Genomic DNA, 22,534 nt, shown 5'->3' with positions numbered 1-22,534 from the left:
AAGCAGGATAAAGACATGTATTTTCCACCTGTCATGTTTTGAAGATCAGATTTCATGCTTAGTAAACCAGGTTCCATTTTCTTTCTTAATGTCCTTCTGGAATTAGATCCAGGTCACATCCTCCCCTAAACATTTGCTTGTACTGTTATAAATGGAAGACAGGTCTCAGCATGTCATTTTTCTGGATTAGGAAAAGAGATACCAGTTTATAAACTGCATCTCACTAGAGAATAGAAAAAAGGATGGAACTAAACCCCAAATATATGAAGAGTATGCTCATTGTTTAAAAATAATTAAGCATTTTTACTGTTCAGCAGAAAATTTAATTATTCTGTCAACAAACCAGCTAAGAGACAGCCTTCCAGCATTAAACACTTGTAGATACCAAGGTGTTGTTTTCTTTAAGTTTTAGTAGAAACTGCCCTATTTCAGAAAAAACACTTTTTAAAAGGAGGTATATGTCCACCCTGAAGTTCAAACTGCTGGGATATACTGCATTTGGCAAGTTTCACTGGAAAATACCAGTCCAACCCTATAAAATTACTTGATTAATACATGTAAGTTTGAGCAAAAAGTAATTGTGGATTTCCAGAAAGCCATGAGAGAACATTTGTTGCAGTTTCCATTATCAGTGACACTGCTTAGCCTGAACTTTCTGTAAGTTTTGTTGGCATCTTTATACAACAGAGGTTTGCATCACTACAACAGAACTAGTTAATCTCTTGGCTGAGACAAATCATTGTTGAAAGTACTTCTCATCATGCCTTGAGTATGGCTTGGAGCAGAAGGCTGCCTATTCACACATTAATACTTGCTTTTGTTTTCCAGTTGCGCTTTGAACTTGTCTATGCCTGTAGTTCTCACCTGTAAAAACTGGAAAAATTCTTAAACTTTCTAGAATGGTGTTTTATTTATTGCTTGGAAATGAATGATATTCCAAGTATTTATGGTTTATTTCCCTTTTGGCTGTTATTTTCCCACCTGAACCCCCTCCGAAAGGGCAAGTAAGAAACGTGCTTATCTTCTGATGTTAGGATCATCATGCCCAAAGCACCTGTTGTATTTTCTGGCTATAGCTAGTTAGAGATGTATTTTATAAAATGGCTTTTATCAGTGGTCTGATTTTGTTAGTTTGTTTTAAATCAGAGGGGCACGCTTCTCCATGCACTCATATGTTTAAATAACCACTGTATTCCCTAATTGAGTACCTTTTTAAGTAATTGCATTTGGAAAAAATGTATCTTCTTTTTGTCAAGTTAAGAAAACATCCATACTAGCTCATCAGACTATTGATATCTGTTCTATGAAAAGCTCTTTAAACACTTTTGTATTCAGTCATTGTTTGCCCTCAAGTCAATTCAATTCACCTGGGACATAAGTCTTTCAGATTTTATTTTTGGTATTTAACATACTCTACACGGATCTCCTCAAAATGCAAGGAAAACAAAAAACCCCAATCCCATACCAAGAAAACACATCGAAAATAATTTAGAGAACTTGGTTGAACTGATTGAACATACATATTTTGCTGAATTTCATTTTTCGTTATAAAATAAATTTAAGTCCTAGCAATATATATTCTAGGTTATTTGCCCAATAGATTAAACAACTGTAAATATTGAGTGATTCAACTGAGCCGCCAGTGCTGGCTGGAGTGAATAGCATGTTATCAGATACTCAAACTCTAGGCGACACCAGAAAAATATGCCTAAGAAACCTTGCTAAATTAAGCTTACTAAATGCTGCTTTTCTAAATACTTAAATTATTCACTTCACTAAGGGCTCACCTTAGATTTTTCCAACATGATTAAAGCTCCTTGTGGGTCACAGACTACTTTACTGAAGCTATAGGGAGAAATACTGGGAGGGGCAAGGAGCCCTCCCTTCCAGGGTGTCAGGACCAGACAGCCATTCTCAGTTAAGTTGGAATAAAATAGGAAAATCAACTCTTATTGTGCTGCAACTGGAATCTCTCTCCTCAAATACATATTCTAAACTGTGAGGTAAAGGATGACTCAGGAAGGATGACTTTGTTGTCTCCAACTACCCTTACAAAAAATGTACATGTTTTTAGGGACTTAAAGATATTTTTTCCTACCCTCCCATATTTTGCTTTCAGGTACTGTTCCCTCAAAGAATGCTTTATGGGAAGATACCATTAAACTGCATGATGCTACTAATCATATGACACTACTACTAGTGTTTTTAGAAGCGATCTATCATATCTTATTTAATTTCACTGGTCTTGTACAATGAGTCCCAGGCTCAATATTTCACTAAACTGCCCAAAGACACTCTTCCAACCATGTTTAATGTAGATAAGTAACTCGTCTGTAAATTTCCTGGGAACATACAGCAGAACAATTCTCAAGAGAAAAACTAAGGCTGAAGTATTTTCTCATGCACCTTCCATCTGGGTGACATTCCATCTCCTTCCAGATTTACCCCCAGGACAACTGAACAGGCACTACATTTTGCACCCATGTTTGTGTTTGCCTCCTGTTGATATTTATGAGAGCTGTTTCCGATACCCTTGCAGCATCATCTTAATTTTGGCAGAGACTTCTGTGTGTTCACGTTCCAAGGGGGATGGAAAGAACACAAGATACCTCCAAACTGAGAGAATCAATTTTCATTCCTGAAGTCAGACAGACTTTCATTTATTGTCTATTGACTCCATAGAGAGATAATAATAATATTGCTGCTTTCAGTGAAAAATACGATTAATGAGGGCAATGCACTCAGTCAAGGAAGATGCCAGATTCTCTCTTCCCCAGGCCACTCTTCACTCCCCAGGTTACCAGCTGTGCTCTCTCCAGAACCACTGTTTGCTACCTGGCCAGCTAAGTCAAAGCCCCTGAACATAAAAGGGTCTGAATCCACTACACACCAGTGCAACACACAGGGAGAAAAACAGAGAATGCACACAACCCTTCTCCAGACTCCCACCGCATCAGTGGGCAGAGGAGCTGGCAGGGCTGCTCTGGTCCCACCAGCCCAAAGAGTCATCCTATGTTTGGCTGCTGCCCATGCAGCCAAGAGTCATAGAATCATAGAATCACTTGAGTTGGAAAAGACCTTAAAGATCATCTAGTTCCAGCCTCCCTGCCATGGGCAGGGTCACCCTCCACTAGACCAGGTTGCTCAAAGACTTGTCCAGCCTGGCCTTGTTGAACACCTCCAGGGATGGGGCATCCACAGCTTCTCTGGGCAACCTGTTCCAGTGCCTCACCATCTTCTCCGTGAAGAAATTCTTCCTGATAATCCAATCTAAATCTCCCCACTTTCAATTTAAACCTGTTACGCCTTGTCCTGTCACTACAGGCCCTTGTAAAAAGTCCCCCCCATCTTTCCTGTAAGCCCCATTCAGGTACTGGAAGCCTTCTCTTCTCCAGGCTGAACAAGCCCAACTCTCTCAGCCTGTCCCCATAGCAGAGGTGCTCCAGCCCTCTGAGCATCTTCGTGGCCTCCTCTAGACTTGCTCCAACTGGCCTATATCCTTCTTATGTTGGGGGCCCCAGAGCTGGATGCAGCACTCCAGGTGGGGTCTCACAAGAGCAGAGTAGAAGAGGAGAATCCCCTCCCTCGACCTGCTGGCCACACTTCTCCTGATACAGCCCAGGATACGGTTGGCTTTCTGGCCAGCGCACACTTGGAACAAGGCACTGAATTCATTCAGACTCATCTTGCTAGCACTGATGGACATCCAGTTTTCTCATGCCTCAGCCAAGCTTTAAACAGACCCTGTTGGAATTGTGGGGCACAATGAATCAGCTCTTGCATTAACAGTCTACTGCAGCCCTCAGCAGCCTGACTTGAATCATACCCACTGAGGATCGGACACTCAACAAGATTTACCAGTCACACATTACTAGGTCCAGCACAGCACCTGACACAGAGGATTTACCCAGAAAGGCACTTTATCCAGACAAGTGTGCCCAAACAGGCACAGTACCTTCTCCGAGGTACTCGTATCCTGTTAGGGCAGAGCACTGTTACCCTCCGATGACTGTCCAGATCCTTTCCCTGACCTTTACTTTTTCCTGACATCTGGGATAAGAAATAGCATAGGAAGTGAAGAATATGTATTTTTTTATTTGCTCAGTTTTAAATTAAGCTGTTAAAATAATAGAAGCTCTTCTAGTCACAGGAATGATACCACAGATGGGTTGTAAGTAGATGAAATAACTACAAACACTGAAAAACCTACACAACTTTTTTCCTGTAGTATCTGACCTTTGGTCTTTTGGTAAAGTTTACGTGCCTGCACTGGGTTGTGCCCAGCCCAGAAAGAGAAGTATCTCCTGTACTTATGAATGTGTTTTCTCTTTCAGTATCTGTTTATATTTCAAATTAAAAAAAAAAAAAATCGCTAAACTTACTTGCAAAACAGTAGTGTGTTCCACGAAGATTCTCATTTTATATTTGAACATATACACTTCTCAGAAATTAAGGCATCTAAGAACTCCAGAGCAAGCACAGTCACTTACATGACCATGATTTTTTTTTCCAGTTGGCTGTGAGTAAAGTCTACATGGATAAAAGTGGCTATGCTTCATGTTTTAACTCATGAAGCTTCATTCTAATTTAATTGCCAAATAATTATGTTGGCTCCTTTCTGACACATATTTAACACATGTTTTTTGCCTAAATCTTGCATTTTAAGATTGTAGCTAATAACACATGCATACCTTTTCCATAAAGCAGTTTCCCTGTGGTATGAAGGAATGAGGTAATTTAATCTAATACATGCAAAAAATGCAGAGCTACACATGCTGACAAATCTTCACTGTCGCTCTGCACAGCTAACTTGAACTGCTGCATATTCTCTATGAGTGTTTTGTTGTAGACTGTTGTAAATGTTGAAGAAATCTGTGTCAAGTAATACGGAGCATCAGAACGTACCATTGCTGTCCACCCACGCTGGCAGAAAGACACTGAGTTTTCAGTTGTTTACAAATGTTTTCAATGATAAATCTCTTGGCTATTTCCCCTACAAAGTTATGCACTTAAACATGTGCAGCATATACATTGCTGCTTTAAGTGCTACAGTGAGACCAGAACCATCAGAGAGACCTGATTTTTTGTTGCTCTTCAACATACACATCTACATTTCTGTTTGTTTCACAGATTTAAGATCATAAGGCATGGTTGTGATAGTATAACTTGGTTCCTTAAAGCAGTGCAAATGCCATTCGCTTATTGCACCACTGAAACCATAATGCCTGAATTATATCTTCATAAAAGATGTTAAAAGTTTAAATTATAGGACTCTCCGTGGAATTAGGTCAGACATAAGTTTCCACAACAAAAAAAAAAAAAAAAATTCAAACCTGGGGGTGTATAAGGATTTTAATATCACCCACTAATATTTTGAAAAGATGATAAATGAAACACTTCACCACAAACATTTTTGTAGACTGGATACAAATCAACATGTTCTTTTAGTTAGGTGACCTAATTACGGTACGTATTTAAGAAAGCCAGATGGGTCAAAATAAGCCCAGGTGGTCTCAAGCCTGCCAATTTACCAAGCTTAGGGTTTGATTTTATTTGAATAAAAAATGTCCCTCATTCTTTCTCAGAGGTGCACTAAGCTGCTGTGGTTCTTTGTCATCATTTGTATAAAAGCCAACCAGGTTACCTGCCAGTTTGCAAAAATCATGGATAATAGGCATTACTTGAAGCAGCACAGGCCTGATTAACAAGAAAATTGGAATTTTTTTAACCTATTATTTTCCTTTTCTTCTTGTATAGTAATATATTAATTTTGAAATGGATTTTTTCCCCACACTTACACACACAGGCAGTACCTTCATCTCATTAAATCACAAGATTCTCACAATTAGCTTTTTCCAGGGCATCAGCAATCAGCCTCTCTTACTATCCAATCAAGGATGAAATAGAAAGTCTGTTCATGATCAATTTGTACATGTAAAATTGATTGTCAGGCTCACCCATGTCTTCATTTCCATTTCAACTGTGTTTTATAGCAATGCACTTTTAAACATGTTTATGTGTAGAGAGAGCAAATATTTTATTTCAAGACCAGCTGGAGCCTGTGAAAAGGAGACACAAACACAATCCTCTCTCATCTAGACTTTGCTTATTTTCCTTGTCCTAGCTATTTTTTTCTGTATATGATAGTAACCGGATAGTCTGAATTCTCCTTCTGAGATCTAAACATAATCATTGCTGAAGTCTTATCTTTTTAAAAGATAAAGACTCTAAGTTACGCCAAGTTATTATAGCCACAGTACCATATGTGAGACTCTCATTTTCCATACACAGCAGCAGGAACACTTCCTTTTAAGGTGTGATTCATGGTTTCTGCTTAACATAGCCGTGGTGACCCTAGGACACTGCCTTACCAGCTTAAAATGAATCTTGTCAAGCAGGTAAATATTGCAATACAAAACCACCATTTTGCACTGAATAATTTAGCACCCAAAAAAAAAAAATCAAAGTTATCACTGTCCATATTTCCTGTAAAAACTCTGTGAACTTTAGGTGCAGAGAGCTCTCCTAGACCACAAGAGACAGCTTTGGCTTCCCAGTCCCTTTACTACCTGCTACTAGATTTTTTTTTTTCCAAAAAATGTCATTCAGTGTTTCAGCAAGATGAAGGATATCCAAACCAACAACAGAAGAGACAAAACAATGAAGGAATTACTTGAAAGAAAAAAAAATAGGAGTTAGGCTTCCTCTCACACTAATTTCCACAGCAATTTAAGCCTAAATGCACAGAAGAATGTATGTACCTTTTAACACAGTGATCTGTAGAACTCGAATGCTTTCTGTGCAATACACAGGAAGAACTTTGCACTTGACAGGGAGGATCAGACCTGAATCTCTCAGTAAGAAAAGCCGATGAGGGCAGCATGGATTAAACCACCAGCATACAGGGAATGATCACCCTCCACAGGCATGTCTGAACCATTTAGGCTGTGTCCCACTGGCAGAGCAGCCCTAAAGCACAGAGTTCAGAGTATGTCACCCAAAGAGTTGGCATGTAACTTGGATCCTTCAGCCTGCTCTGCGCTCCATGCTCTCACAGCTGCTTTCTTAGCAATGCTCAAACTACAACAGTTGTGTGTTCATCAGGGACCAAGAGCATTGGTTTGTAGCTACCGGTGCCAACCAAGGCACAGGCTACGCTATACTCAGGACCCACCTCTGCAGCAGCACGCATGTCACCATGAGGAAACCATCAGCTTTCAGCCAGATTGACTCCTTGAGCTATTCCAAACTAACTTTGAGCTGTTGCACATTATCTTCGAGCAACAGCGGCAGTAAAGAGCACAGGCAGGTGGAATGCCCAAGGGCTGTTGGAGGGAGAAGATGGGAGGGCAGCATGCTGGACTTGGATGAAAGGCAGAAGTTTAAAAAGAGTAGTTAAAGCTAAAAGTTTTGTTTGTTTGTTTGTTTTTTAAATAAAACCCTACCATGAACAATCCTATCTTCAGGACATGAGCTTAGGACACACTTCCTTTCAAAATACAAGCAAATGAAAGTATAGTGAGTATTTTTAGCTTTACCAGAACTATGAGAAACCCCAGCTTCAAATCCCTTTCTCTTCCCAGGAAGCCTGTAATTCTTGTCCAAACCACTAGACTACCATACAATTTCAATTTTTACCACTGAAGCTGCTGCCTTTGTATAATGCTTAAAACACATCTTCAACCACAGGGAGAAAAGTAAGAAATGAGAGTTGAGGACTGACCAACCGGAGGGACAGACAATTTCTTTCCACTGCCTGTCACAGCATGCAGTCCTTTTTTCCTCTTCCTGTATTTTCTCTGGAGTCCAGTCTTGCATGCATGTTCAGATAGGCAAACCTCCACAGCACTGAGGCCCTGAAACAAGTCAGGCAATAGACTACTTGACCCCATAATTTAGGCATTCAGGGATTGACAGACACTGGTATGTCATTTTTGTTTGTTATGTAGTACTTTCTTCACTTGAATCAGTACTAAACCGAAGTCATGTGATGAAACTGGATGCATGGTGATGCTTTAAATGTTTCCTGTAAGCTGTAAAACAGTTTGCATGGTCATTTCTCAATGTATTTCCCACAGTGCTATTTGGGTAAGTGATGGGAGAATGTCTGCGCTGGTCAGATTTCATCTTAGGTTATTACCCATTTCTGTCTGTCTCCCTTGTGTTTTAATTAAACAAGGTATTATTTACCAATTCTGTTGTAAATAGTTTTTACAGTATCATTTAAACTGTTCCCGGGCATCTCTTCAGAGAGGCATTTTTTCCCTGATAGTGGGTTAAATGATCTGACTTTTTTTTTTTTTCTTTAAGCGCTCAATCATTTATTGTTCTACAGCTCCAAGGATGCAAAGTGCAAAAGGGTTGCTAATTATGAATGGGTTTTTTATTGACTGAAGTAACAGTATTATCACTTCCTTTTTTTTTATTTATATAAACTACATTACAGAACATATTGCAGGACAGGTTTTATATGCAGACAGAGTCTGACTCAGGATACACTTCCAAGTACAATTTCACTCCTTTCTGTAACGGTGTGCATTACTGAAGGAAAAAGTATGTATACCACAATCTCCTAAGGATCTCAGTTCATATACTATGTTAACCTAATGCTAACTAAACAAGAAACCTCTTTTTCCATTTGCCCTTTAAAGCAACTTGATGTGTTGTCCTTCCCGACAAAGTTTAAATGTAAGATTTTCTTCACAAATCCAGCCTTCTTTTGCAACTTGCAGGCAAACTTTGGCTGCTTATCCTAGTCTAGGTGCTGCAGTACAGAAAGTTTATGTTTCATATATGTAGCTGACAATAGAGGTTTTTCAAGCCTTCTAATCTTTGAAACATCTGACATTCTCTTCAGGTTGCAGAGAAGAGGAGGAAATGGAATTTCCTGGCATTTTCCATGAATTTCAATGTTTCATTAAAAAAATATAGGAAATGGTAAGAGTTAAATATTTTGTGGTAGCTTTTGTTTGCTTCCTATTGCTGTTCTTAAACCAAGTAACTATAAACACAACCAGGGTGTAGAATGCAACAAAGACATTATTGACTGCCACATCCTCCACATCCTCTCTATGTGTTTATCCTAATGGACACCGAATAGTAAAGTGCGATGCAGTGGTTACAGAAGTACTTTAAACACAAATTAAATAAGTGGTCAAACAACCCACTACCTCTGATCATTATTTCAGCACATTTTTGAGTTTATCCATTTCAGATATTATTAAAAAAGAAAATGTACATGGAGTCCAGAGAAAAATAGTGGTTGAGCATCCATTAACTAAGCTTTGTATTTGTTCAGAAGTCTTACTAATGTAATCTATGGTAGCAGTGACAGAACCACAAGCACATAGTAATAACCAGTATTTTGGTAATTAATATTTGCTGGCCTTCATGACCTTTTCTGTCATTATGATACCAAGGAGGAAAGCTTTTTGTTTTCAAGGATAAAGCTGTGCCAAGCATTTATAGAAGTGCTAGCAACCTAGTGTTCTGAGCAAGCTGATCATGCTCACGTTTGCCTAAAATACACCTTCACTCCCTAAGCCTATGCTAGTTATCAAAACATAGCAAATCCAGATTTTTTTTCTTTTAAATCTTTGTAATATCAGTTTCCCCTGTTCTTGGCATAGAAGATATTTAGGGCTAGGGTTTTTATATATGTGCCCACACATATACACACCTATATATAATTTCTCCCACTTGTAAGTGAACCCTGAGAAAAAGAGGGACTCTAAACAGAGTAGGATTAGCATAGATTTTTCCCCGCATTCACCACAATCTACAGATCTTTTAGCAAGCGTCCTATTGATAATAAATGCAGCTCAAACTCCAATGCATTTCAGATATAATGTAAGCAAACATTTTCGTTCCTGGGGCCTGGCCTTATAACTGGTCTCTTTACGTGGTAAGATGCTTGCAGCAATGCGCATACCAAATACTATTACTGTGTGTTGGTACAGAAATCCCCTCTAGGAAAACCTCACGTATTTTATGATATTTGGATGCCTAGACCTGCCACAGAAATCCATTGCAATCTATTTTTGCTAGAAAGCCCCCTTTGCAAACAATAGCTCTTTAAATCACTGAGACTATCCATGTGACATGGGCCAGTGGGCATAAACTGATTTAAGGATTTTAAATTTAAAACAGGTTGGTAATCCCTAGTGGATGATGTGACTGTGAAAATGGAGCTTATAAGGTTTGCCCTGTAGACAGCGCAAACCAGTCTGAGCCTGCAGGTCTAATATTTCCTCTTCTAGAAATGGGAAGAAATATCTATCGGCATTTATTTATGAAGGAGAAATCTACATTACTTGAAGGAGAGTTTCATTCTCAGCTGCTGATTTTGTAACAGACAGCAATGATTTATCCATGTCAGTAGAAATATAAAACCATTTCCAAGTTCAATAGTTATTGCCAAACTACCATTGTGTACACTTTTCACATAACCACCCATCCTCCCTCCCCTGTACATCTCACACACCCTGGGTGCCCAGGCCAGGTTCAAGTAACGAGGCATGAGTTTTGGCTTAGGAGCTGCTCTGCCCAAGCCTCCCTCTCCTGTTCCACAAAGTCAGAGTCATGGAGGTGCAGCCAGACACATCAGCCCTTGCCACCCCGTACAGTCACCCAGTAAAAGGCCATTGGATGCGGGGGAATCCAGTGGAGCTTACAGTTACACATAAATTATTAGGGCACAAGAGGATTTAAGGAATATGTTAACTAGACCCAGCTGAAGAGGAAGGAACTGGGAATTTCAGTCGTGGGCAATGTAATTGGCACACCATGTTCTTTATGAACACGAGCACAGCCATGGGCTGTGCAGGATTAGGCTAAGGCTGACTTAAAGGAAGCAGAGTCAGAGAGCTGAGAGGGAAGGAGAATAAGATGGGAGGTGAGGGAAATTAGTGAGAACCAAAACTGGATACTGAGGAAAAAGGAAACTGAAAGGGAGTTGGGGATGAAATCAGGCAGAAAGAATCTAGCTAAACAGGAAGCTATGCCCTTATGAACTTCAGGACTTGGTAGGACTGCTTACAGCATCCAGACAGGTTTTAGACTCAACCTGACTTTGCTGATAAAGAGGCAAGACTTGGGATGAACATGAGGCATGAGATACTGTCAGGGACCACCAAGAGCAGGGCTGCTTGAGGGACGAGGGCAGGAGACAGGCCAGCAGCTGAGAGCAATCCCAACACAGGCTGGACCCTCACCGGCAAAGTGCCATCCTACAGTACCTGAATACAGCAGGTTGAGCCAAATGCTGGCAATAGGATCCATCATCAGCCCACAACGTGGAAGGTGAAAAACCAGGATGAGAGTCTAACCAAAGACTCCTGTCACCAGCAGCTGAATATGGCATTGAAGACATTGCTATTAAGTAAGTTCTGGTCCATTCAGGAGGCAAAGAGAGGGACCAACACCCTTACAACAGCTAAATCCCCTAGGCTGAACTCCTGAGTCCTTGGGGTGAGGGTGAGTGGGAAGATGAGACCCAGGTGAGGCTGGTTGGGGCCATTAAGGCCTATTAGTGGGAATGAAGGGGAAAAACAAGGAAGAGGTTCTCAAATATTTAATGAAGAAGATATTATGACCTCTTCCTGCCAGTAACAGACATTAGCTCAATGAGACTGAGGTTTTCTTGACATCCAAAGGTGTGATAACAACTCCAACACAAGATCCTCCACTGTTAGAGGATCTTCTTGTACCAGTTCTGATAAGGCAGTCCCCTCATTATTATTGACAAAATGACGTTTTGATAGTTTCATCTGCCAGTACAGGTACTTGGTTAGACATCTGAGGTCCTGGTATTTCTAACCAGCACAGTTATGCTCATGAACTCCTGAAGTGTAAACAAGCTGAGAATCTCTCCATTATTTAGGTGTCAACAAATGTCTACACATATACAATGCCACATCTAATGAAATGACACATCTAATGCCACACCGTGAAACCAATAATGAGATTAAAGTTTCCTTACATATAGAACAATCAAATAAACTTGTGCACACAATAAAATTCTGGCTTTTTAAGGTAACATTAAACAGAACTTTTCTGTATCTACCACTACAAAAAAAAAAAAAAGGAAAAATCTATAGCATACTTTACAATGCAATTCTATAGAATAAGGGTATGTGTTAGTTTTTATGCAGAGGTTTACTTGGATTATTTCAAGTTTTTCACACTTCCAGTAAAAAATGCACCCTGTAAAAATACGCATCCACAGCTCTGAAAGAAAGACGAAAATACTAGTTTTTCTGGCCATTTCTTAATAACTTAACACTTTCCTGAAATGAGCATCAGGAGTCCAGAACCCATGTTTCTCAATGGTAAAATCAGTTTGTTTGTTATTACAAAAATCTCTCTGAGTATGACAGGCTAACCAAAAATATTTTGGAAAAAAAAGGACCACATTGACTTTTATCTGGGAAATATCAGTTATATCACCCCTGCAGTGGCGATGGCACCATCATATAAATTAGTTTTCATTGAGCTAGCTTCAGTACAGGGAGAAGCCCCATTATGGAAGGATGGGATTCAGTGAGAGTGAATATACGTGCAGAATAGCTCTTTTCTAGGATGTTCAAGTATTTCTGTGCTACTTTGCAAATACAAGACAGGCACAATTACAACAGAGGCAAAAGATAGCTATCAGCATCTGTTTTCCTGGGAGTTGCAACATTCCTTTTATTTTCGTGTCATTTACAAGGATAAAGCAGTCCATTGCAATTTTTTATTTACATGAATTAAGAATTCAGCTTGAGGTCAGAAAAGCTGGTTTTATTGCTGTCTCTCAAGTATACACTGCTCACTTCAACTGGCTCTGCAGCGTAACAACAGCAGAACAAATTACCTTTTTCTGCAGAGATAACATTGAGATAACAAAAATCACAGCACTGAATTCCATTATTTATTTACTTAAGAAAACACTTGTAAAAAATAGGAAGACCCCCCAACCTGCAATATTTCATTAATTAAATGGTAAAATGACACTATAGACCAAAATCATCAAAACAAATACGACATTTTAGGTTTCATGGGAGTTGACAACTCCTTATTATAAGAACGAAACATTGCAACAAGGTCTTGGATCATTTATTGAAACTAATGTTTGCATAACTTTTTAGTGGTTTGAATTTGTATTTGTAACATTTGAGACTTAAAAGAAATAATAAGGGAAAGCAATATCCCTCCATTTTTTTAACATGCCTGTGTGGCAAGAACGTCGGAAGTTTGACAAGGGTGGTACCATCTATATACATTTAGGAAAACATGCTTGCTGTGGGTGTACAAAAATAAAATTTATTTGTTAAATTACACATAAATATAAGGTACAAATGTATTTTTAAAATACAGATAAAGATAATCACACTTGCATTGTGTACATATGAAAATACAGTATTTTAATATTCAACATACACAGACACATTTATGATAAATGCAACTAGTTGGCAATGCCAGTTCTTCTCAGTCCATTTTTTGTTTTTCATTATTTTTTCCCTTCCAGTTTTCCATAAATATGGAAAAATAGGCTATTGAAACAATTAGTTCTGCCGGACATCTTGCAGCAGCTTGTTAATTTCTGCCACCAGCTCACTGGCATCCATGAGTTCGTGTTTACCATCACTGAGGTGGTTGAGCACATTGTCAAAGTCATCTTCTTCATAATTCTCTGGGATCTCCTCCATGGCTGGCAGCCATTTAGAGGAAGGCTGCGCGCTTGAGTGAGTCCCCAGAGTGGGCCCGGTGTTGGCAGGATTTTGGAAGTGTGTGCTGGCTGCCCAGGCTGCCACCCCCTGTGGATAATTTACAGTCTTGGCTGGCAAATGTCCCTTCCTGCGCTCCAACTCGTTGGAGCGATCCATCTCATTGCACTCCGTGTAGGCATCTAGTGAGGGAGGCAGCAGGCGCTGGAAGACGCTGCTCATTTCCGAGAGGAGAGAGGAGGTACAGGTGTCCCCGGACTCCTCCTCACCCTGGCAGTCTTTACCAAACGTTGAAAAGCTCTTCTTCTTCTCGCTGGCATCAGCAGGCTGTGGATCTTCCTCTAGGCCCTGCTGCTGCTGCTGCTGCAGCTGCTGTTGGGGTGACTGGAACTCTTCCCCAGGGATGAACATGTTACTTCTGTAGTCGGAGGAGGGAGAGGGCAATGGTGGCATCCAGCACTGGTCGGAGTGCCCCAGCACCCTACACTCTTCTGTGCACAGCCGCATTGCTGCAAGAGAGAAAAGAGGAGAGTGAGCATCTCCTTCCTGCTGCAGGTACCACTTGCATTCACAGGGACTAACGTCAGGGCTGAACCTCTCCAAAGACATTCAAGTCTGGTGTTGGGGTTCACTTTCTGTGTGAACCCCAGGAAGGTGGCAAATACAACCAGTCTGGATCTAAACGTACTTCCATTTGTGAATGGTCTCAAAAAATGAGAATAATAATAAATGCAGAACATGTAAGACAGTAATGAGATCCCTTAACAAGGGCTGAAGATAAACATGTAAATCCTAGGTGGAAAACAAGCACTTGTGACTTAAAGCCATTTGTTCCCTTTGTACAACCAAAAAAAGGTGTTTTTACCTCCAAGCATTTGCTTAAGTTTTAGTGAAGTCTTCCACATGCAACTAGAGAAGCACATCAGAGTAATAAAGCAGGAATAAATGGACAGGAGAAGTAAAGAAAGAACAGTAACGTGCAGAGGGATCTCCCCCTTCATTAACACACCTCCTTTTCATCTGACAATGAGGTGTATGTTGAATACAAGGTGATCCAATGCCATACTACCTTTTTAACTGAACCAGTTACATTTTAATCCAGTGCCAGAATACCTAAGGCTTAATTCATACCCCATGTGAATCCAGTGATGGTACTGGAGTTAGTCTAAGGTGCACTTGCAGCTCTGCAGCTCTGGTTACTGGACTGTGCTGGCTCAAGCATTGGCACAAGGAGGGCTCTAACCCACAAGGTGGGCATCCAGGCCAACCAAGCTGAAGAGCAGGAAGTGGAGCCACCCTCTCAGCTGCTTGGTTTTACTGGTGTCTCTCAGGGAGAAGCAATATGATGGGGCAAGTGACAGTACCTCTTGGAGCTATGCTGATCTGAACTGGCCCATGGAAGGGCACTCCACAAACACCTGAAGAGGTCTGGAAATGGTCCCTGGAAGCAGAGACCGGCAAAGCACTGTTTGACAGACGTGCAAAGAGAGATTGCACCAGGAGAGAGGCCAAATTTTCCTCTCCAAAGGGAACCAACTCTTTAGGACATGGAGCCTCAGCTCAGGCTAGGCACTGCCTGGGGCTTGGCAGACATGCTGGAAAAGACCCAGGTGCTGCAAGGGCCACTAGCTTGAATTTGAGTCACACACTTCAAAAGAAAGTTCTCAGAAATGCCAGACTCTTTGCATTATGGATGTTTTGACCATAAGAAGATTTTGTCCTAAACCTCTATCAATTAATGCTTAGATTAGCCCAAACAGAATAGAGTTTCTTTTTCTCTATACAGATTGAATACATAAGAAATGTTTGCACTTACACCTTGTAAGTTTTCCTTGCTTTCTCATCATGTTTCCCATCTGGCTCCAAATCCACTCATTTTATCATAAAAATCTCTTTGCAATGGTGTAAGCAGAACTGAACAGAGTATTTCAGCTTAGGATGTACCAGTGATTGTTGAAGTCCTATGCTCATCCTGTCAGAGCTATTTATCTCTGTGCTTTACACAGCCTATCATACTGTTTGCTTTCCTAATGCCCTTTCCATTCCTCTGAGTATAAACTTTCTCTGTGTTTTACATGTAAGAGCATGAACTCCTTCCAGAAAACAGGTTCAGCCTGCAGGCTGGATATTACACGAGCTATTGCAAATGGCTTTCTGATCAGCGAGCTTTAATGGAAAAAGCAACCTAGAAAATATCAGTGGCTGAAGCTGTGATACCAGTGACTGAAATGCCTTCAAGTGCTTTGGTCCCATGTATGAAAAGCACACGTGTTGTTTTACAGAAAATGCCTAGGACTTAGAAAGGAGAAAAGATATCTTAGTGATCCATGGATCCTAGACAAGCTTTCAACTCATCCCAGAAGTTAGGGATTAGTCTTCTAAGGAGATGTCTGCAGATTAATGGCAGACTTTCAATGGTCTAGCATTTCATTAGTAGTGAAAGTTGTCTTATTATGAGTTTTGTTACTGAAGTGATCAGGATTGGTTTTGGTACAAAATAATAAATTCTGACATTCCTGAACCTGAGACAGAAAGATACTCTGACAAAACTGAATGGTGTCATAGTCTGTCCTTAAATCAGTTACAAATTAAAAAAAATAAAAACAACAACAACAAACAAACCACAAAAAAGACCAGGTGTACAACAGCATTTTCTCACCAGAACTTAAAGCTTATTAAATGAGGATCTAAAAAGTGAGAGAGAAAGAAACATGTCTTTCAAGAGCAGTTATTGAACTTTCTGATCATCTAATTTTTGCAGTTTCGAGGGACTGGCTCCGTTCCTTTACAGTTCCACCTTAAAGGCACAAACTGAAAGGACTTTCTCACAGCATTTTGCCTGTGTCCAGACTGACAGTGCAGGAGTCTTTCAAAATGGAGAACAGGAAACTCCCAGAAAGTTTTCTTTTCCTTTTCATTTGTTTGGATTGCAGATCAATTCAACTCTCATCTGAGCAGGTTCAGCATACTTATCTGATGGATTAACAGCACGCATTGCAGCAAATGGACATCTGGGTGAAATTAAATGTCCACCTTGACAATCCAGGCCAGTTTTGTCTGTACTCAGCTGGAGTTTTCCTTACTTTGAATGCAATTAGTGTTGGGCAAAGGCCGGGACTTTTTAAAATCCTACCCTTTGGATTCCTGTTTTAGAGACTGCATGGCAAGAGCTGAAAATGAGTCATGGGCGTTTCAGCTAGCCAAGAGGGTAACAGTCCCCAGCTGCACACCAGGAAGGGGAGAGCTCTTCCTTGGCAGCAGCAGGGCTGGATGCCAGTGCAAACACCATTGCACTTGAAGTTCCCCTGGCAACTGAGAGCTCCAGCAGATCCCTCCCTGCCTCTCTGCCAGCCACAGGAGAGAATGAGACATGCCTCATGCTAGCTGGCAGAGAAGTAAGTAGTAGGATCTGAGGGGGATGAGGATAAAAATGTATGTTAGGACTGCAGATTTCAGTTAAGGATTCTGAAAAAATAGTAACTTTTCAAGGTCTCTGGTTTTGAAACATTGGGTACATAAGACTCAGTTGAAGAAGGAGATTGAATGCCTGGGTAGGTGATAGTCCTAGTCTGGAACAAAACATAAAAATAAAATTTAAAATTTAAAATGTATCAGAACAAATTAAACTTTTGAGCTTTACTCTTGCCTAATGTAACAGCTTACTTCTCAGGGCAAAACATACCAAGATCAGGTACAATCCCCTCACTGGTATTTTCCATGGCAGTAGAGGGAAGGAGCTGCAACACTGCAGCTCCTCTCCTCCAGCCCTGGGCAATACGTGAGGGTCACTTTAGGGGAGAATATGTGCTGCACCGCCCCACAAAACAATGTGTCTCCCTGTATAAAATGACTTTACTAAACCAAATTTTTAAGTTTATACTCTAGTTCTAGGGAACCGTACTGAAATCATCTGTCCCTGTTGGTTATACAAAGAAAACTAAATATGATCTGAAATAAGTACAAGATCTGAGACCAGTGGCTATAAAGTAATTACAAAATTCTCATATCTGTGCTTAGCATGATTTCTCATAGCCTCTTTTATTCAACTTATAACTGGGCATAAATTTAAAAGTGTACTTCATACACATGAATATGTATGCGTGTGTTTATCTTACTTTCACTCACCCTTTTCTAGGTTTTTCTTTTCCACCCTCTGATTTGTACCTCTTAAGGACTTTCTTCTAGAAATTAGGGTTGCAAGATGTAAAATCTGGGACATATTTAGATCTTTCCCTCGACACTCAAGTTCATTTTTTCATTGGGGAAAAAAACCCGCTTTTCTTTCTTCTCCAGCCATATTTCTAGACCACTTTCACAATCCATTTCTGAACGGTAGAAGTTTGTATCAAAAGGATCAAACCCACTGTGGAAAATGTATCTCCCAAATTATAGTTCTGTGTATTTTTAACAAACCACAACTGCCTGGCTTTGCAAAAACATCCACCCAGTCATTAAAAGTCTAAGGACACGGAGCAGATCGTGCTTTTGGAGGGAATTTGGAGCCAGCTCACGATGACGTGAATAATAGAAAAAAAATAGGCATTGCTCTGGGCATGTTTTCAGTTATGTCTGAGGTTTCATCTCACTAGATATGTGAAGGCTTCAGCTCAATATTTATCATGAAGCAGAGTAAAGAGGAAGGAAACACAGGACTTGAAAGCTAAAGAATATTTGCTTTCTCAGTAGTAGCTTTATCAAAGTGACAGCCAGGCAGCACTGCAAATAAAGTGTTCAGCTTCCATTGTGCTCTTACCTGCAGGAATTCTCCCATCTGTAAGGAAAAGGTCACTGAATCCTTCCCCAAGAAGTCTGTCAATTGGAGACTCTCTGCCCAAATCATAGTCACTGTCTCCAGCTTCACTATCACCACGGCCACTATCTTTCAAGCTGAATTTATCCATGTCTTGTAGGGCATATCTGTGAAAAGAATTGTGGTGACAGTGGAGTTAATTTCTCTCACATATGTTATATTCAAATTTTTGATTAAAAATACATGTCTGTATTTTCTGATACATGTACATGCATATGTATCAGAACAGTCCAGATCCTTACCTGTAGCTTCTGGAATACTTGTTTCCTCGAAAACTTGGCCTTGGTTGATACTGGCCCTGGTGAAGCATTGAGAGAAGCTGAGAAACCTGCTAAAGAAAAGGTGAAAAGACTGATTCCTTGAAATGAAAGCTCAAATTCCTAGTTGTAAAACCACTAATTCTCTTCTCAGGTTTGTTAGTTGGGTGTTTTTGGTTTTTTGGGTTTTTTTTCCTTTAAAGTTTAATTAAATTAAATACCTACACCTATATAATGCAGCACAACAGGCTATTCTGTAGTACAGTGTCTGCCACAGGAAACATCTGAGGGCCTTGAACAATGAGGAAATGCACTGCTGTTTATTAGCCTCTGAACTCATAATAATGAATTCATTAACAAATAAAACAAGTAATTAAACAAAGGTGGCATTTTGTTTAGATTAGAATCAACCCCTTACCATTCCAGGATCCTAATTCAAAATAAAATGTCATTACTTTACGTGTAAAGAGTTACCAGGACACAGCTCTCATTTAGGCCATTACCAAGCATTTGCAGCCAAAACCGAGATGGGTGCTCTCAAAGTTTGAGATACTATGATCGTATAGGACAACAGCTATATTTAAACTGTGTCAGGGTTTAACCTTTTAGTTCTGCATCCTTATTAATCAAAGAATTTCTTGTATTGTTTCTCTGTATAAATACTCTGGCACTCTTTCTTAAGCAAAACTATAATCGCAGGAAAGGAAGAAAGAGCGAGCGAGCAGGAAACCAGAGAAGAGTACTGTCTATGTTACACTCCACTGTTTCAGCCTTACAGGGAAGAACCAAGAAATGATGCTATTAATAATACATTTAATCCTGTTCCCCACGTTAATGGATTCAGCTGATATTGGAATAAAACTGTGACATCTAAAACTGTGACATCTAAATCCACAGCACGTTCTCATTAGGCATAGACCTAGTTGCTTATTGCTCTCACAGGTTGCGTGCAGGGTACCTCCACGCTCTCACATGAACACATAAGTGAATGGATGTGCAAGATGAAGTGTGGACCTTACCTCAACAGCCGGAGTAGCGTGGGTGAGCTCCAGTGAGAAATTTTCAGGCACGTGGTTAGAGGAGATTGTCACCAGGCTGTTCAGCGATTGGTGGCTGTGGTGGCTCTGCCGGCTGCTCATTTGTCCCCTTTCCAGGGTCGGAGAGGATGATGGAGAAGCTCTGTGGTGAGATCTGATGGGTAAAGTGCCATTAACTGTTGGCACTAATGTAATGTCCCCTTTGTGGATCTGTCTTGAGGGTCGTTTTGGGTGGTGCTGGTAGGTCGATTCCGCCACGCGACAGTTGTAGGACCTGGTGTCCTTTTTCTCTCTATTACATCTTGTAGCAAAGATAACCATAATGACCAACAACACAGCACATATTGATCCTAAGGATATAATCGTTATCATGGAGACATCCAGGGAAGGTTGGCTTACCAAAGTTGCTTCTGTGCTTGAAAACGAATAAATGTACTCAAAAACAGTACACTTCAGAAGTGCTTTAGTACTAAGCTGAGGGCTGCCTTTGTCCTGGACTATCACAAAAAACTCCCATTGCTTTGCTGGAACTGATTCAACACTCACGTTGATGGAGATGTCACAAGTTTTGGGATCCATCACAAAGATGCTGTTTTCCTTGTCAGCCGCTATGGAGCAGCTGAGTTCAGAGTTCATACCAGAGTCTCTATCTGTAGCCCTTATCCTAGTGACAAGAAAGCCAATTCCAGCATCTTTAGGGATTGAGATTTCTGCTGTGCTGTTGCGTAGCACTGGCCCCACGATGACAGGAGCGTTGTCGTTTTCGTCGATGATGGTTAGCACAACAGTGGTATTGCTAACAAGCTGCTGACTCCCTCCATCCCTAGCTTGAACCATGAAGGCCATTTGATTTACTTCTTCATGATCAAAGGTTCGCAGGGCATAGATCGCCCCGTTGGAGGGATCAATGGTCACATAGGTGGTTATAGAACTTCCCAAAATATAGCTCTCCAAAATAGTGTAGGTCACCTGCCCATTGTCACCTAGATCTGGGTCTGTGGCTGTGACTGATGTGATGTATGCTCCGGGAGAGTTATTTTCCAAAATAACCACTTCATATCTGTTTGTCTGGAAGCGGGGTGGGTTGTCATTTTCATCACTGATTTGGACAGTAAAGTGTTTCACTGTGGAGAGACTTGGCGTTCCCTTGTCCTCCGCTATTACAGTCAAGCTGTATTCAGATCTCTTTTCCCTATCTAGAGTGGCATTAGTCAAGATTAAATAGTTATTTTCATAAGTCTTTTGGAGTTTAAAGTGGCCATGGCCATGGAGCTTGCAAACTATCTCTCCATTCACACCAGAGTCCTTGTCTTGCACTCTCACCAGGGCAACGAAAGTGTCCAGGGGTGACCCTTCAGAAATGTAAGCTATCTCTTCTTTCTCAGGGGACATCAGGTTTAAGTTAATTTCGGGCCTGTTGTCATTCACATCCACAATTTTAATTATAATTTTGCAGTGAGCCGGAATAGAATTTGGCCCCAAATCTTGAGCCTGAGCATCAATTTCATAGGATTTGGTTACTTCATAGTCCACTTGCTTCAGGAGGGTCAGATGTCCTTTCTCTGAATCTATCCTAAAAGTCTCTGTAATTTTGGCAGACACATGACTGCTGAAGGAGTACACGACCTTACCGTTAGCGCCCTCATCTGGGTCAGTGGCGTTGAGGTCTATGAGCAACGTCCCAACCGGCGAGTTTTCTAAGAGCTGGATTACATACGACTGTTGCTCGAAAACAGGGCTGTTGTCATTGGAATCAGAAATGCTTATTTTCAGGAGGGATGATCCAGATCTCTGAGGCACCCCTTTATCTGATGCAGTGAGTTGGAGTTCATAACTTGACTTCAACTCCCGGTCCAGCTCTCTGACCACGATCAGCTCTGCGTACTTAGCACCGTCAGTCCTGGTTCTCACCTCAATGCTAAAAAAATCATTTGCAGAAAGGGAGTAAGTGTGAAGGGAGTTGTCCCCTACATCTGGATCAAAAGCGCTGTCCAAAGGGATCCGGGTTCCTACAGCTGCACTCTCTGATATTTCGATAGGGATAAGAGCTCTGGAAAACTGGGGAGAGTTGTCATTAATATCCAGCACTTCAACTTCAACATGGAAAAGCTGCAGATGTTCAGTGGGGAGAGTGATCACATCAAACTCTATGGAGCAGTTTAAGTTTTTCTGGCAGAGTTGCTCCCGGTCAATTTTAGCTCCTATGCTGATTTCTCCGTTATCCTCCCGGACTACCAGCAAGGGTGAATTCCCCCTCTGCATGGCTCGAAAACGAACCGAGGAAGGGTTAGGCATTTTTAATAAAACATCAGCTACATCCTCCGATAGTCTTGCAATTACTGATCCAACTCTCTGCTCCTCATAAATCCTGTATTTCAAATTCTTGCCCAGCACAGTCTTATTGAAAGATACTATCATCAGTGCAAAAATGAATATAAAGTGCATTTTACTGCCGATTCGGTGCATTTGTAAGTTTTTGCAATGCATTTCTCCAAGCAAGTTAAAAAGCAATTATTTCGACTTCCTCCGGTACCTTAAACCCAGCGCACATCTGGTCCTCTAAAACTTGAAAACGCCTTTTCTAAGTCAGCCCCGTATTAATATCTTACCAGATCAGAAAACTTTTCTCTTTTTCTATACACACCGTGCCAGGACATCCAGATACAATCTGTACGCAATCCACGCTTTCTCATTTGACTCCCCGCTCCTCTTTCAGGATGAAAC

General features: G+C 40.7%; 1 protein-coding gene across 2 annotated transcripts; it reads right to left on the bottom strand.

The window, feature by feature from the left end:
- Window positions 1-13,219: 13,219 nt before the first annotated feature.
- On the bottom strand, window positions 13,220-22,297 carry PCDH18 (protocadherin 18). Of its 2 annotated transcripts, none has more exons than XM_010152971.1 (4): window positions 19,793-22,297; window positions 18,759-18,847; window positions 18,460-18,623; window positions 13,220-14,215 (listed from the first exon to the last, which is right to left on the bottom strand). In XM_010152971.1, exons 1-4 carry the CDS (start codon window positions 22,295-22,297, stop codon window positions 13,545-13,547), a joined length of 3,429 nt encoding a protein of 1,142 aa, XP_010151273.1. In that variant the 3' UTR covers window positions 13,220-13,544. The 2 variants fall into 2 exon arrangements, with proteins under 2 accessions (XP_010151273.1, XP_010151274.1); XM_010152972.1 differs by having other exon boundaries at window positions 18,759-18,844.
- Between the last annotated feature and the right edge of the window lie 237 nt (window positions 22,298-22,534).

This window comes from Eurypyga helias, unplaced genomic scaffold, assembly GCF_000690775.1.
Source record: "Eurypyga helias isolate BGI_N326 unplaced genomic scaffold, ASM69077v1 scaffold116, whole genome shotgun sequence".
Classification (NCBI taxonomy): Eukaryota; Metazoa; Chordata; class Aves; order Eurypygiformes; family Eurypygidae; genus Eurypyga; species Eurypyga helias.
The sequence above is the reverse complement of the archived record's forward strand: the minus strand, read 5'-3'. Positions and strand labels throughout refer to the sequence as shown.

Excerpts from the sequence above, each read along its gene's own strand:
- PCDH18 (XM_010152971.1), bottom strand. The coding sequence starts at position 22,297 with ATGCATTGCAAAAACTTACAAATGCACCGAATCGGCAGTAAAATGCAC. Across the intron at positions 18,848-19,792 it reads ACGCTACTCCGGCTGTTGAG|CAGGTTTCTCAGCTTCTCTC; the intron begins GTAAGGTCCACA and ends CCTTTTCTTTAG. Across the intron at positions 14,216-18,459 it reads AGATGGGAGAATTCCTGCAG|CAATGCGGCTGTGCACAGAA; the intron begins GTAAGAGCACAA and ends TCTCTCTTGCAG.